The following is a 17,022-nucleotide window of genomic DNA, read 5'->3' as shown; positions in this document are numbered from 1 at the left end:
GATGTTTCTAGTCTTTTTGGGTTTTGTTTTTGTTTGAGACAGTCTCACTCTGTTGTCCAGGCTATAGTGCTGTGGCATCAGCCTAGCTCACAGCAACCTGAAACTTTTGGGCTGAAGGAATCTTTCTCCCTCAGCCTCCTGAGTAGTTGGGACTACAGGCATGCTCCACCACGCCCAGTTAATTTTTTCCGTATATTTTTAGTTGTCCAGCTAATTTCTATTTCTCTTAGTAGCAATGGGGTCTTACTCTTGCTCAGGCTGATCTCGAACTCCTGAGCTCAAATGATCCATCCAGCTCGACTAGAATTACAGGTGTAAGCCACTGCACCTGGCCTATTTCAATGTTTTAATTAGTTGAATTTCCCTGATTGCTAGTGAAATGAAACTTTTCCTTGTGTTAATTTTCATATAGTTCTGTGAATTGTAAGACATATTTTTCCAGTTTGTTGCTTATTTTTTAAGTTGAACCTATGTACCTATTCCTTTATGGCTTCTTCAAGTAATTTTGTGCTTAGAAAATCAGCCATATCAATCAGCTAAATATTCATCTATAACTTCTACTAATATTTCATGGGGTTTTTGGCTTAGTTTACATCTTAGTGTTTATTCATGGTAGAATTTATTTTCCACAATACTATGAGGTGACAATAAAAAAAATTAAGCAATTTGTTTCTCAAATAGCCAATCTCCCATTTATTGAAAAATTATTGGTTCGTGATCTATTCTTTATGACAAATTAAAAATTTAGATATATTTTTATAATGTTTAGTCCTTTTCCCATCATTTTTGTAACTTCTTACTTTTTAATATAAATGATAATAAAAGTATTAGCTAACATGTATTGAGAATCACATGTGCCGGACTAAACAATGGACATGCATTAAGTCATTTAACTGCCTACAAGCTATGGTTTTAGTTTTAATGTGCTTCCCATTATAGCTGAGGAAATGAAGCTTCTCATGTTAAAGTGCCCAGAGTCACACAGCAACCAAGATTCAACCTCAAACCCAAACTCCCTGACACACTTTTTCTAAGATCTTTAATCGCTTTCATTTATATTTTAATACTCAAGGAGAAAGCTGCTACGCCTTATCATGCAACTTTTTACACAAGTGCCTCCCTAGTGAATTTTAGAATTTCTCTGTGTCAAACTAAAATTTCATTTACCAACAAATGACAAAAACTGATATCTTCACAAGAGTCTGCTTTTCATTTCAGGAAGAATTATTAATTCTACATTTCAATGCTTCTAACTTTATATCATATATTCACATATTCTTTTCTCTAGTTTTAATACAGGTCCTAAATATATTATTATAAGTACTTCTAGGTGATTCATGGTTTTTGCTGCTGATGCGAATGTGATTTTAATTTCCTTTATTAATCCTCTTCCAGGGAAAACCAGAAGGTGTGGTCACCCTCCCACAGTCAGAGAAGCCATGGGCATCTTCACTAATGAGGCTCTTGGACTTCATCACTCCCGTCCTCGAATTGATGGTGCTGTTTCCAACAGCGGCTGCTGGTTTGCGGTTTTCTTGGTCCATTATAAAAATATAAACATATTGAGAACGGATTGTCCACTCTTTAATTCAATTTAGGAAAACCAGATCTAGTCCAGGCTCTGCCTCTATTCAGTATCATAGCCACAATTGATTCAATTATCTCCTCTGAGCTTTAGGTTGATCCTTTCTGAAATAAAGGGTTTTACTCGATCACGTGGAAAGCCCCTCATGTTCTACAATCATATAATTTAGATCTGATAGCTTAAAAGTCAAAAAAGATAACCTACATAAAGGATAATAAATTCTGGATATGTCAAAATGGCACCAATAGAGAAAATAGAGAATCCAATTCTCTATCATAATTATAAAGATAAAATCTGTTTGCATATAAATGTAAATCATTCATTAAAAGTTGTAATAAATATTTCAGATTAAAAAAAATTCCAGTTAACTTGAATCATGACATAACCACTATTAAGTCTGTTTACCTTTGTTGAAATGTTGACTGGATTTGTAAATAAGTCCCAAGTATCATTTCTAATACATTCTATTTATATTTTGATAGGTAAAATTTAAAATTTTCTAAAATAATCATTTAGAAGAATTTTAAGCAATTGAGAATATGCTATCCTTTTACTTCAAAAGTAATTTGTACTTAGCTTCCTCCCTTATCTTTACCTGACATTTCTGTTTTCTCAACCACCTTTTAATCAACCACTGTGCACTCCCGATTCCATAGCACTTGTTCAACTGGATATATGGCCTGGTTTCCTTCTCAATTCATCATTCTCAAGATATAATAATCATATCAGTATTATTTCTATTACAAATGCTTTTCCCATAGGCCTCTGAAAATGTGAATGCCAGTTCCTGAAGATAAACCTTAATGAAATGACCGAATGATCACATACTCTCCTATCTAATATTCTTTTCCAACTTTGTGATGCAGACCTGATCAATATGTACAACCTCTATGGAAAGCAGTACGGAGATACCTCAAAGAACTAAAAGTAGACCTACAATTTGATCCAGCAATCCCACTCACTACTGGGCTTTTACCTAAAGGTAAAGAAGTTATTTTATCAAAAAGACTCCTTCACTTGGATGTTTACTGCAGTACAATTCACAATTGCAAAGATGTGGAATCAACCCAAGACCCAACAATTAATGAGTGGATTAACAAAATGTGGTATATGTATATCATGGAATTCTACTTAGCCACAAAGAAGTATGACTTCAATCCTTTTGCAACAATTTGCATGGAACTAGAGATCATTATCCTGAAGTATCTAAATAATGGAAAAGCAAACACCACATGGCCTTGCTATAAAACTGGATGTAACTGGTGAGTACACGTGTGCACAGAGGGAAGTAAAAGTCTTTGGAAATCAAGCAGGTTGGGGGGTGGAAGAGGGGATGAGAAAAAAACCTACCTAACAGGTACAATGTACACTATCTGGGTGATGGGCACACTTACAAGCCTGATTCAAGCATAACAAAATCAATACATGTAACCAAAAACATTTGTCCCCTGTGATATTTTGAAATAAATGAAGAAGAAAAAAAAAAAAAGAAAAATTCAAAGTTAGCTTATCACTCATTGCAATTGATTATAAAATCCTGACATCCACTTGGCACATTTTTTTCAGCACTGTTATGAATGACAAAAAGCCAAAGTCAATTCAAGAAATTACCACTATGTTTCTGGAACTATTTTTTGTAGAATAACATTATCATAAAACAGACAATAAATGTCTCTACACTCAAGTAAGCATATGTTCTTTGGGAGATGGGAATACAGGGATATAGAAAATAAAGAAGAAATATATATAAAATATCGGGTGAAGAGAAATGAATGCTATAAAGAAAAATGAAATGAGGTAAAGTGATAAAGAATAAAATGGTAAGAATAACTAAAACTGAAATGCTGTTTGACACATGGTAGCCAAGAAGGGCTTCTTGGATAAGGTAGGGTTTGGGCAAAGACCTGAGCAATGTGAGGGGATAAGCAGGTAGCTTTCTAGACTTGGAAGCATCGAGATTCATGTAACAGTAAACAGAGGTGATTTTTATGCTGTACCTATGGATAAGACATGCATCCAAGAGAAAGGACAGATCTACTTTTTTAGCAAGGTCATTCACACCATCAATGAGTTCTTTTAAACATGAAATGGCAACTGAGAAACACAAATACTGTTGATGCAAGTTACTAACTAGGGTTGAAGGAATTATATACAATCTAACTCAGTTCCACTGACATCAAATGTATACATCTGAAAAACATAGAGCATGATTATAATTTGAATTAATGAAAAAAGATAAAGAAGATACCTACCAATAAATGAAAGGTTAAGCAAGAAAGATTTTATGAGTGAAAAAAAATATTTTGAAAAATATTTTAAAGGGTGAAATAAACATGGATTACCAAACAAAACATTAGAAAGGTGAATTAAAGTGTAGGAAAAAGTGCCAATATTTTTATCTGAAGTTCATCAGAGAACTTACCATGCACATTGTCACTTTAGGACAAAGCACCTTATATTTTAACATATAATACAAATATTTTCATGTTTTAACACAGTATTGTTCAAACTATACTATATGCATCAAAATTCTCATAATGTGCCCATCAATTCATGAGTGGATGAAGAAAATATGGTACGTATATGCCATGGAGTACTACTCAGCCATAAAGAGGAATGAAATCATGGCTTTTGCAGCAATTTGGATGGGGACTTGGAGACCATTATCCTAAGTGAAGTATCTCAGGAATGGAAAAACAAACACCACATGTACTCTCTAATAATTGGGAGCTAATTGATGGGCATAGGCACAAAGAGTGTATAAAGTCACTGGAAATCCAGAAGGGGGAGGGGGTAGAAGAAGGGGTAAAATCCTACTTGTCAGGTTACAATAAACAATATCCAGGTGATGGGCACACTAAAAGCCTGGACTTGAGCATTATAAAATGTATTCATGTAACAAAAACACTTGTACCCCCTTAATATTTTGAAATAAAAAAAAATGTTTAAGAAAAAAAAAATTTGTTTTAGTCCCTTAGGAATTTGCTAAAATGGATTTTTGTTTATTCAATAATAAACATTAAAGTTTATGCATGTTACTAGTAAGTACCTATAATATCAGTTTATATTTTGATTTCTTTTTCATTTTAAGCCTACTAATTAAGAGCAAATACGATAGTTTAATTTAAAGAACTCCAAACAATTCTCCTACATCTGCTGCTTACGCCAGCCCAAGTCACTCTCTTTACTTATACTCAAAATTAAATGAATAAATATAACTTGAAAAATTTTGCCCAATAAGTACTGACACACATGACATCTTTATCTCGTCCTCAATCCTTGACAAAGAAGTCAATAACTTTCATATTTTTAAAAGCAACAGCAAAGTTCAGAATCAAGTTTTCCTTCTTCCTTACCCTGAATATTACTGTGCTGTTTCCAGAATTGCCCACAGGATTAATTGCTAAGTACTGAAAACTTAGTGTACCAAGTAATTAATGGAAACAAGTATTCATCATGCTTGTCAACACCTTCTTATAAACTTTCCTTATAGTTTCAAAGCAATTAAATTATTCTCTGGCATCTCTTTTTCAAAATAATCCAAAAAACAAAAAACTAAGTAACCTTTATTACTTTGCTCTGCTATATAATTCCTAAATTTGTCTTTTTCTCCATAGTCTTGTCTTCACAGTCCATAATATTTTTATGTGTTTTAAATGAAGATAATTTTTAAAACACCTACCTTTACCTTAAAAAATAAGTACATAAAAGTATAGAATTATCATTCTTTTAATGATCTTCATTCCACTCCTATCTTTAATATCCTCCCTAAGAGCAAGGGCTACCAAATAAAAATATTCACAAACATCTATAGTATCGGGAATTCTATATATTACCAAGAATTTAAAATCTAAGCCAGTGATAAACATGATTAGTTATAACAAGCCCCAGACAGATGCCTGTTGAATTTGTTAAATATACTTCCTTAATATAAGCTGATTTCCTGATTTTCTCTTCCATAATGACACGAAACTCACCCGTTGTGCATACAATCTACAGTAATATGATCAAAACCCTTGCATAGAAGTCACTTGCAAGACTTGCTCAATGCAGATTTTCTCCTTAGTCCTGGGTGGGGCTGAGAGTCTGCATTTCTAACAGGGACTAACACAGCAGCCAGGAGATGCTCCTACCGCTCGCCCACAGGTGCCACTGTCGCCAGGAAGGGTATAAACTACAGTCTTCTTGTTGACATAAATGAGCAATAGATCAACATAAAGTTTTCCTGAAATCTGGAAGGATGACTATTTTGTAAGACATGAAATACAATTACGCTCCCAGATTTCATTTATCACAAAATTGTATGGCAGACCAAATATCTTTTATTTTATTTGAGCTCTGGCAAAAAGATGGAAAGGGGGTAGAAATGACTTTTAAGCTCAAATTGTGCAACCATTTACAAATGTGCTTGTTATTCTATGCTGAGTAGGAAAGTATCTAAAAAAAAAAAAAAAAACCATGTTTTTGTCTGGGCACATAATTAGGCATATTTTACAAGGAAAACTGCAATTTAAAGTACATAGGAAATGGAACAATTGAAATTATGTCTGTCTTGCCTCTGCAGTGCAATTCCATATTTAAACAACATCCTCCTCTGATATTAGTTGATGTTAAACAGTTAAGTCAGGAACTGTGAAGTGTCTGAGATTTTACTCTAGTTGCCAGCTAACAAGTTAGCCTAACATGTTAACAGTTTCATAGATAACAGGCAGAAAAATGCAAGCCCTCTGGATCAGAGACAAAGGGCAATTTATTACTCAAAGCAATAGCAGTAGGCAGAGTAACATTTTGCTCACATAAGCTACGCAAACCCTAATTCCCATAGGGCTACAGGAGGAGGGCCAGGTCACCTGCTCAGGCAGTGAAGAGTGTTTCAGGCAAGGAATCATGATGATTCCTCAAAGATGAGGAAGTCCTTATCTTTTATTGGGACTTTTGACAGTTTATTCATCCTACTCTCCAAAGAGAGACAATATCTTAAATACTCTGCAATGGAAAGATGTTCTGGGTAAGGTGACATCTCTGTCTTTACTATCTTGGAATGCATACAAATCTGAGCAAATTGGTTGTTAATTCTTAAAGAAATGTGACAGATTCATAAAGAATTATCTACTAACAGTTGGTAGAAAAATGTTGGAAGATGATAATGATAACAACATAATAATGATGACAATATATAAACACTTTACATGTGACATTTAATTTGGTGCTCAACAACATTTCAGCAAGGTAAATGATTCTGTCCAATGTAAGGAAGAGGAAATGAGATTTATAAGCCTTAGGCCACTTGTGTGAGGACACGTAACTAATAGTTTCAAAGGCTGTGCACTATCCCCTGTGCAATTCTGCCAGTCCATCTAAGAGGCAGGATTGTGTGAGAAGAGTGAGCGGAAAACCACTAAACCAGAGGTGAACCTTACTAAGATTGTTCATGCAGGTATAATGTATCAGCAGGATCGCTCCATCATGATGCTCTTCACTCCATACAGATCAATATATATTGGCTCTCTGATGCACATACTATGCAAAACTAAGACTTTTATAATCTGTAGAATATTATATCCAGAGTTTTTTGTCTGTTTGTTTATATAGACACACAAGCACAGACTTGCATCACATAGAGGTCTGTTTCCAGGAAATCCACAGGCTTTTTTAGCAGTTGCATGTAGGGAAAAAATTCCAGCTGGACTAGGGCTCACCTTCCCTGCCCACTTGGCCAAGGCTCTTCACTCCTCATTTTGCATTTGCATTTTTAGACCCTCATTTCTAGGATTGCTGCTTAGTAACTACGATCTGGACAAAAGGTAAAAAAAATTTAATTCTTTCTTATAAGTAATAGCAAAGATATTATAAGGATTTATATTTTGATTATTTTTTTCTAATGAGAAATCAAAGACAGTATTTTATAATGACCAGGAATTAGAAAAGCTTCCAGGAAGATAACTGACTGAAAGATCCTGAACATAGGGCATGACACTTGTATCTAATTCTTTAGTAAGGAAATGTCTGCTTTTATGATACATATGAAGATTCTCTTCAGTTGTTAACTTTTAGTATATTGTCCACAATCCACATAGATTTTCTTTTTCTCTTCCATTGGCTTGCGGTACATTACTCCTAAAATGTCAAACTCCCTCACATTCATAAATAAATTCCACTACCTGTGTCAACATTTGAAATTTTGCCTGTAAATCAGAACATGCTGTGATTGAATTGCTGCTCCTATCATCTACCACTGACTTCTATCAAAGCATATAACTGGATTAGTAGGAAAACAGCTACATTATCCTCGAATTTCAGCTTTGCCTAACAGCAGGCTTCCTTTCTACAACAAAGAACAGCCCTGGAGATAAGAGAAACACTCAGAAATGACGCAGCATTCATTTCTGACATCTTATGCATGATTTAAGCATAAAAATTACTGTATTTTTAAAAAAAAAGACAGAAAGAAACTTAGACATTTAAACCTAAGAATGAGAGGCGACTTGAGTTTTCTGTCTGGTGATTCTAGACAATTTTGAAAAAGCATTAATATACACTGCACCCAAAGTCAGTGTTTGGATGACTGACATGTTCTTGGATATAAGGATGAACAGAAATGCATGAGAGCTCTATGGGAAAATTACTGTCAAAGTTAACTCCAGCACCACTGCCCTGCTTCCTTAGGGCCTTATTACTATGCATGTTTCAAGTTGAAAAGCTAAAAGTTGTATTGTTGCCTTCTTAGACCTTCAAACAGTTTTTGGGAAAAAGTAGAAATAAAATACACACACATGTACACACACACATACAATATGATGTTATAAATATATTTTGAATTTTTTTTCCTAAGAATTTCCATATCATTAAATTGTTAAATTTGCATTTAATGAGAAGGGCCTATCTGATAAAGACAAAAATGTAATTGCTGTAAAGACAAAATTGTAACTCTTGCCAAAATGTTGCATACGAGTCAATTCTTTTCAAATATATCAATTTCAGGCAGTTTATAGCCAAAATAAAGCATAGTAACTAATATAACTGAAGAATTTCTTTTATATTATGAATTTAATGTGGTTGACACTAAAGATTAAATAAATGTAAATAAGACTATATGAAGTTTGATAGCAAAAAATATATATAGTAAAGGAAGTAAACAAATATATACAAAGAAGATATACTACCTAGGCAAAATGTGTAATTGAGATATAGTGTTTATGTGCTTATTTATATATATATGAGAATAATCCAATTCATATATTCTTTTTCAATTCAATATATAGCAAATTTTTTAAAGAATTCTTCCACCAAAACAAAAATAATATTCTTCTTTAAAAAGAAATAATAAATTTATACTCAAAAGGTAACATTTCTCTTTACTTTAATAACCTAGTCATTATTTCTACCTTGTTTTAGAATTTATTTCAGTATATCAGCAATAACTATAAAATTACAAAAAATTGCTAGAATTCTTTTTACCTGTTTAACTATAAAATTAAGATAGTAATATTATTTACCTCAGAAGAATGGGAAAATGCCTAGAACAGAGTGTGCCAGATGATCATTGTTTTTTTAAAAAATTAACTCATAATTAACTATCACTTATGAGTAAATTGAAGATTAATGCTCAAATAAGAAAAACAATGAAAACATGTCCACTTTGGATCTTATTTGTACAGATATTATGTAAGGCAAATCTATGTCTGTAATAATATGACTTAAAATCACTTAGTGAGTTTTCAATGATGAAAATGTACTGATGATTATCTGAAATAATAAAATTAAACAAAAGTGTATGGTTAACAAAAAATTCAGAGTATAATTGACAGAAAAAATTAGTCTTATTATAGTCGATAAGAGCCATAAACAACTAAAGAAAATAACTAACCAAAACTAAATATGACAGAGGAGGAGCTAGAAGCTGAGGTCAGTAATAAACTTCTCTGGGAACAGAGTGGAAAGTCACTATGGCTTCACCTTTCAAATGTCTTTCTACGATATTTATCTTACAATTTCCATGAGTTGTGCATCTCTCAATATCACTCTTCTCTATGTTTGAAGTATAAGTGAGATATTTTCATAATTTTTAACTTGAAGTATTGAGGTGCATTACTTCCAGAGCAAATGCATTCCAGTTCTTTCTACAAGCAAGTATTCTATTTGCTCATATGCTTTTAGCTCACCTATTCAAGCCATACCAAATGAGAACACCCAAATCAGGATTGACAAAGAGCTGTCAGTGTGTCGGTAAAAATCTGTATTAATCTGGTTCACAGAAATCACAACGAAACATCTTGTATTTTTTAAGAAATTGTTTTACAATTTTCTTTAAAGAAATACACATTTAGAAACCATAATATTTTTAGGCCTTTAAAATTTGTGAGGCATTAAGAATCCCAATGTTCATCTCATCTAAGTTCTTTAACTAGGAAATAACCATTATTTGCTGGCTAAATGTTGAAAGCATAAAATACATTGAAAGCCTGCTTAACCAGAAGTTCCCTTAAAGCATATTTATTAATAGCACTACTCAGTTTCTAACTAGGGAAGATGCTATCGATGCCCCATCCACATTTCCGTTCATGCCAGACCAACTGCCCAAGACTGCAGTGAACCTTCTGCCATTGCACATGGTGGTCTGGAAATGCCAGGAAATTAACATCCCTTGGGTGTGGTCATCAACTTTATATCCTCCAGCTCATTTTTCCTCTTGGAAGGGATAACTCTGATTCATATAATCTACACTGGTTCCCAGAATTACCCAGAGGAATAAGCGCTACTCACTTGGAGTGGTAATTTTTTTGAAATTGCATCATTTATTAGTTCTTTTCCTTGTTTGAATTTCCACAACCCTCTAACAGTCTTTCCCAGAGTTAACTTTCCAAATAAACCATTTGAGCTTGAATCCTCTCCTCAGTGACTCTATCTGCAGAAACCCTATCTAAGCTGATACCAGCAGTGGTCTTAGTAAGCAGATTCTCAGGATGAGATTCTAGAATTGAATCATTCACCAAACATATGGCAACAAAGACTCTGGGTGCCCCACCAGCTGTACAGTCAAGAGAACTCCACAGATACTGTAGCAGCACAATCGCTAAAATTTTCATTTGCAGTGATCAGAACAGAATACAGATGGAAGGAGATGCATCTATCATTTGAAAGATAAATGGGAAAATGAGAATCACAGGCCAAGATATGGCTAGTTGTTTTATTTCACTGAAGAAAATGACAGCTTCAAGTTAGCCAACTGTGAATGAAGGGCACAGTAAGAAAGCCAGAAAACTTCTATGACAGCCAATAAAGAGATTCTCATTTCCTGTTGTGGGAAGGTCAGCAGATGCTAGAAATTTGGCTCAGAAGTTGCCTTTGAGAATCACAGAATTATAAAGGAGTCTGCATTCACAACCTTGATAGGTTTCTATGCAAATGTCCGGACATTAATAGGCAAGGAGTGGAACCCTAAAAGGAGGCTAAGGACATCTAAGTAGATGCATTTGAGCACAGTGAAATTCTGGATCTGCCTCTACTCTCTGGATAGGCAGAAGTAACCTGTTCTCCTTAGTTAGAAGGTAGTAACTTCCCTGTTCCTAGAGACTATAAAAGATAAAGCTTACTCTCCCTCATGATCTGATCTCCACTCATGGCTTTAGGCAACAAGAAGGCCAAGTGCCAACATAGTCCACTGGGAAGTTTCTGCTCCAGGAAGGCAAAAAGAAGATATTCAACAAAAGAGTTGCAGTACCTGCCTGATCTGAACCAGCAGATATTGGGAGAATATCCCAGGGAATGGATGTTGAGGAATCTTGAGGCAAAATATACTTGGCCATCAACTTGGTATAGAAAAACAAGTAGTCTGTAATAAGAAAACACATGAACTTTTATATAAAAGTCAGTAAAGTGCTTGGCTGGCTGGCTGGCCAAAGACCTGCAAGGAGCAAGATTAGAAGATCTTAAGATGAAGAATGAATGCTTCAGAGAAAGCATAAGGATGGAACTATGGGAGTGGGCATGTAATGAGCAGATTTCTTTGTTTCACATCAATGTTCTCTAGAGGACATTTATCACAGAGAAGGTACTGAACAATTAAGTAGATAATTTGTCCATTGGAGGTCACCCAGCTCTGTATGTGGCAGCTTCAATGACTGCAAAATGGGGCCCAAGAATGGAGTAGCTGGATGGGGGGAGGGGAGACAGAGAGAGATGAGAGAGGGAGGGGGAGGGAGAGGGTGGGGGAGGGGAGGAAAGGAGAGGGAGATGGGGAGGGAGGGAGAGGGAGGGAGGGAGGGAGGGAAAGAAAATGAATATGCATGGGTTTAAAAGTGTGGCCTCTTTCTCACCAAGTTTGATGTAGCCACTGCCACTGGTAAATAACCAACCCACTGGAATGGGTCCAATGCAGACTTCTCAATATAGTATTAGTGTAGGAACCCAGGGAAGGAAGTAGGATAGCCTCCTCACACCACAACTCAAAGTGATCCACTTGGGAAATGTGTACTTCCTGTCATTGCAACTGTAGGCTCTGCTGAAATAAATATTTTGCTTTCCAAGTGTGTGTGTGTGTGGGGGGGGTGGAGGGGTGGTGATGGAGAGGATAAATAGTACTCTTCCCAGGGTCCAGTAAGAATTTCACTAAACCTAAATCTATAGCTACTATCTGGATATTTTGGGCTTCTCATGACAGTAGACCAATAGGCAAAAATAAATAAATACATAAATGTTATTCTACTGGCAGGGTTCCAGTTGACAAGGAGATTATCATGAGGGTTGCTGCTACACAACATTAGGAGGGAAGACTATGCGTGGAAGTCAGGGGGATTCCCCCAAGCACTTCCATGTCTGGAGATAACTGTAAATGGACTATTGTAGCAGCCACTGTGTGAATGGGCTCAGAAACCACGGATTCATCAGCCTCTGGAGTAAAGTCTGATCGTCCCACCAAGCAAGCAACCAGCATAAGAGTTGGTCAAGGTCGCAGTGAAATTTGGAAGCGTCAATTAAAGGAAAGAAAAGATGAATATAAATTATGACCTTAGTTCTAACTCTAGAAGCCCACTATCTTGATGTACATGTTTGGGTTTTTTGTTTAGGTTTTAAAAATTGTGACCAGTGTCCACTGGTCACTGAGTGGATAGAGTGGATACTGGCCGGGCATCTGTCTACCAGTGCCTAAAACTTTTTGCTTCAGTCCTTTCTCTTGTGGCCAGAGTCTGTTCTGCCCATACTTGGTAAGGGCGGGTACTTAACACTCCAGCTCCTTTGAATATGGGACAGGGTAACATGGAAGTGAATATGTCATATGGCTTCCAGAATTCCACAGCAGAATTAATTTCCTTTACATTAAACTAACATCCTCTAATTGGCTTCTTTCCCTCCCCTGACTCATTTCCTCACTCTTTAACAGTGTTGCCTATGATCATTTCCCAAATAAACTACTTATACTCACTCTAATCTATGAGTGAAGTTCAGCTTCTGGAAGAAAGCAGATTAAGATATCCACCATACTAAATACTGTTTGTTTTATAAAATTTCCCTAGATACTCCAAATCTGCAATGAATTTAATGTTTTTAAGAGGTTCTCTTTTTCTATGTCAAAGATAATATTTTATTAACAACCATTCCAATGGTTTGTAATGAACAATATGTTTATATACAAATAAAGCTAAATAAGTATCTTTTCTGATCATCTTATTAGGGAGGTCAAGCATTACATTTTATTTGTTTACATTTTGAGAAATAAGTGGTGAGTTAGCACACAGGGTCAAATGGTAAAGTCAGACTCACATGAATCAGAGATTTTATGCAATATAAAATTGTACTAATTAATGTCCAGGATATATATAAGCTAAAGGATTTCTTAGGGTTCAGATGAAGCAGAGAGAGGTCGTACATGGAGGACGTTCCCTGCCTTCTTCCGTCCTGTGCTGGACACATCCTCTAGCCCACAAAGTATCAAAAAGAGTTTCAAAGTGTTCCATGTAAACTTATTTAAACTATGAAATATTTCATTTATTTCCCAGAGAATTATATCACCGGTGAGACCTTTTTCCAGGAGTCTTGCCTCATAGATATTGGATTCTATTTACCATAGCTACCCTTCACCAGGAATAGCCCACTAAAAGCATTTTAGAAGTAAATTCTCTAACTGTTTGTAAATATCAATAATCTAGTTACCTGCAACTTTAGTTGACAAAAGATGTACCAGGTCTCCTACCTTCTTTTTCTCCCTGTGGTACCTTTCCAGTGAAGGGAGTAAATCACCTGCCTTTCCTACCAAGTGATTCCATAAACAGATCTAGTTTCAAAATAAAATAAACTCTCCACAAATTCCTCCTCCACCACCTATAACTTTATGAATATATCCAAATCTAAAATAATATCCACCAAAAACTGGCCATGAAATATTTTGCATAAATTTTATTAATTGAAATGAGACATAATGACATTCATTTGTCTTGTTTCATTTGCTTTAGAGTTTGGTACTTTCTAGCTATGAGTAGGAAGGTCTAAAGTGGTTCTGAGGAAAAAAGACTTTAATAAAAGCACATTCAAATGTCATGGGTTCTTGTGTTAATAAAAAAAACATACTTTAAAAACATAATTTGCTATGGATATGTGTCCAGGGTGAAAATGAACACTGTAATGAATAGAGACTTGCCATATAATCATACTGCCAAGTCACTACTTATTAGGAGTTCCAATGTTATCAATGAGTGAAGAGGTTCGTGTTACCTATTTAAGCTCCTCTGAGTGAAGGAGAATTATGTCGAATGCTTTTCATTTTTATATTATTACTTCAATTACTTTACCCAGGGGCAAATTTTACAAACTAAAAAAGAAATTTTGGAATGGAACTAAATATGGATCCGTCTCTAAGGACGGCTCAGTAAGATAGTCTTAGAAATATCTCAGCCTATCTAAGATTAAAAATATAAAGTACTTAAAGTCAGGGGGAGATAGAAATTACAGGTTTAATTCCAGAAAATGCAGTCATCTTATACTTACTGAAGCTACATTCACGAAATCATCATCGGAGAGAGTTTCTAACATTTCGGAGACAGACGTTCGTATCAGTTTAAGAGTCAATCCGCTAACACTTCCACTCCTATAAATAGACAAATGAGTCCACATGTGTTACTCACCATTTACTTAATCAGGAACATCATAGAGAAAGACAACTTATGTACTAACTTTAGCTCACTTATATATTATTCAAATAATAATTTTGTCTTTTTAAAAAAATCAGTAGAGAAAGGTGGATTTTTTGATAGCATGGAGATCTTAAGAAATCTTGCCTTTCTTTTCTATTAATATCAGTATGTATATATTTCTAACTGAAATTATCAAAACTACATGTTAAGTGACAATTTTAAAAAATACCAATGTTGCAGCATATTCACTCATTCAGGGAATATCTATTAAATACCAGCTGTATGTTAGCCAAGTTAAAAGTGAGGGGTACAGAGGTTCATAGACACAGTCATTGCCTTAAGAAATCCATTGTTTGATTTGATTAAATCAATAATTATGAAGCCACATAACAACTGTGATAACATATTTGTGGACAGAATGCCTTGTTCTGTACCCTAAAGCAGATATCCTCTAGGGTTTAGTCTTTTTATTTTTCTACATATTCCATGATACTTAGTGACCTCACGTATATGCAGGGGCCATCTCTAGTTAACTAACTTCCACTTCTACATTTCTAGCTCCTAACATTTTCCCAGTTTCACCCTTCTAGTTGTCTGCTAAACAACTAAGACTCAATGTCCAAAATGACAAATTACTCCCAAACAGAGTTTTGTTACTATTTGTGTTCTTTGTACCAAACAGTCTCTGCGTAAGTCACCCAATTTGTTCCCCCCTCTCAACCTTCCTACCTATTCAATTTCCCTTATTCATTCCACTTCCCAGTGTTCCCAAGGCAGTGGTCTCCCCTCCACCCATGCTCTTCCCTCGCTCAGTCTTCATTACACAAAAATGCTGAACTAGAACAACAGCCACTCACTCTCCTCCACATGCTAACAGGAGAAAATTCTGGAAAAATATCCTGATCTGATACTTTTCATAGCTCATAGGTACCTACTAAATATCCAGCCATCTCAAAAACCCTGCTTTGCAATACTTTCATAATCAGCTTCTGTTTCAGCCTTTTTCTCTTTCTCTTTCTTCTACCTCTTCCAGATAGCTCCCCAGAGATTCTCACTCGTGCCACTTTGCTTCTGACAATTCTTCCACCTGAAATTCTAATCTCTTTCCTCTCCCCTCCCCTGCCTGCCTTGTAAAAATCTTAACCATAAGGATTCAATCCCAATTTTATCTCCTTAATGTTCTCCTGACATATTAAGAGAAAGTGCTCTCTCTCTTTTTTATGGATTCTTTTGGTGCTATGTCATCCTTTATAACCCTTACTTTCTGCAGTTAGTTATTCGTTAATGTGGTCTAGTTTCCCTAATCCATGTGAATTATCTTTGAGATCAGGGACTATATTTTCATCATCCTTGCCTCTATGTTATCACATTGTATGTAGGAGAACCTCAATATATTTCTGTTGAAATAATTTTTAAAAATAGTATTTCAAGTTCATATATGTTCAATCTTGGGATATATATTTGATTTCTACAGAGTCTAATATATGAAATTATTTCTGAACATTATCCTACATCCAATAGGATTATAATATATTGCACTGCCATTTAGATTTATACTTAAGAAGAATATCAAGGATTAGCATATAAGATCCACAATAAATTAATTAAAGCAACATGTGGCTTAAATGCATTTTATTGAATACAACAGGAATTGCCATTTAAGTTTCATTCGTCAAATTAGGTTATCTTCTGTTTTTCAGGCTGGGTTATAGGCTTTGGACAATTAAGTTGAACTTGTTTACTTCAGGTCAAAATGGGAAATTCAAATGTTGATAATTGCTTGTGATACTGATTTAGTTGCCTACAAATTATTAGATTTTGTTTCTTCCAACAAGACAAAGAATATATTTTTTCTCTTGGAGAATATAATCTAAATATCTTATACTTCATGTTTTAATTCCTTGATATTACTATTACAAAGTAAATCTCTATAGGATATAATCTTTTCAGTGTTCTGCATTTGCATCTTCGACCTTATTAGAAAGAGTTTATGCATGAATATACAACAGACACATACATATACCTTTACTCAAAGCAATATAACAAATAAAATGACCAAGATAAAAACTCCTGGATTTTTTTCTTATATATCATTTCCCTTGAAAAAGTCCCAGTATTGACATTTAGTATTTTTAACATTTACCTACTTTGTGGGCAAATTCCTAAAAGTTAACTGAATCATTAATGACTAAATGCCAACTAAATGATTTTTTTTCTTTTTGTGCCAGGAACTGCTTAGTTTTAGCAATCCTGTACTTTAAACATTTTTCAAAATATAAAGCAGAAATTGGAGGCAAATAACTAATTTTT

At 34.8% G+C, this 17,022-nt stretch overlaps 1 protein-coding gene across 7 annotated transcripts in view; it reads right to left on the bottom strand.

Annotated features, from left to right (window-relative positions):
• Positions 1 to 17,022, bottom strand: part of CACNA2D1 (calcium voltage-gated channel auxiliary subunit alpha2delta 1) — a 476,872-nt gene that overhangs the window by 91,365 nt on the left and 368,485 nt on the right. For all 7 annotated transcript variants that reach the window (XM_076006476.1, XM_020289801.2, XM_076006475.1 and 4 more), the window contains exon 10: positions 14,567 to 14,666. In XM_076006476.1, the coding sequence (XP_075862591.1) occupies positions 14,567 to 14,666 (100 nt within the window). The remainder of the gene's footprint in view (positions 1 to 14,566; positions 14,667 to 17,022) is intronic.

The sequence above is a fragment of the Microcebus murinus genome, chromosome 9, assembly GCF_040939455.1.
Source record: "Microcebus murinus isolate Inina chromosome 9, M.murinus_Inina_mat1.0, whole genome shotgun sequence".
NCBI lineage: Eukaryota > Metazoa > Chordata > Mammalia > Primates > Cheirogaleidae > Microcebus > Microcebus murinus.
Note: the sequence above shows the minus strand (reverse complement) of the source record. Positions and strands in the feature narration are given on the sequence as shown.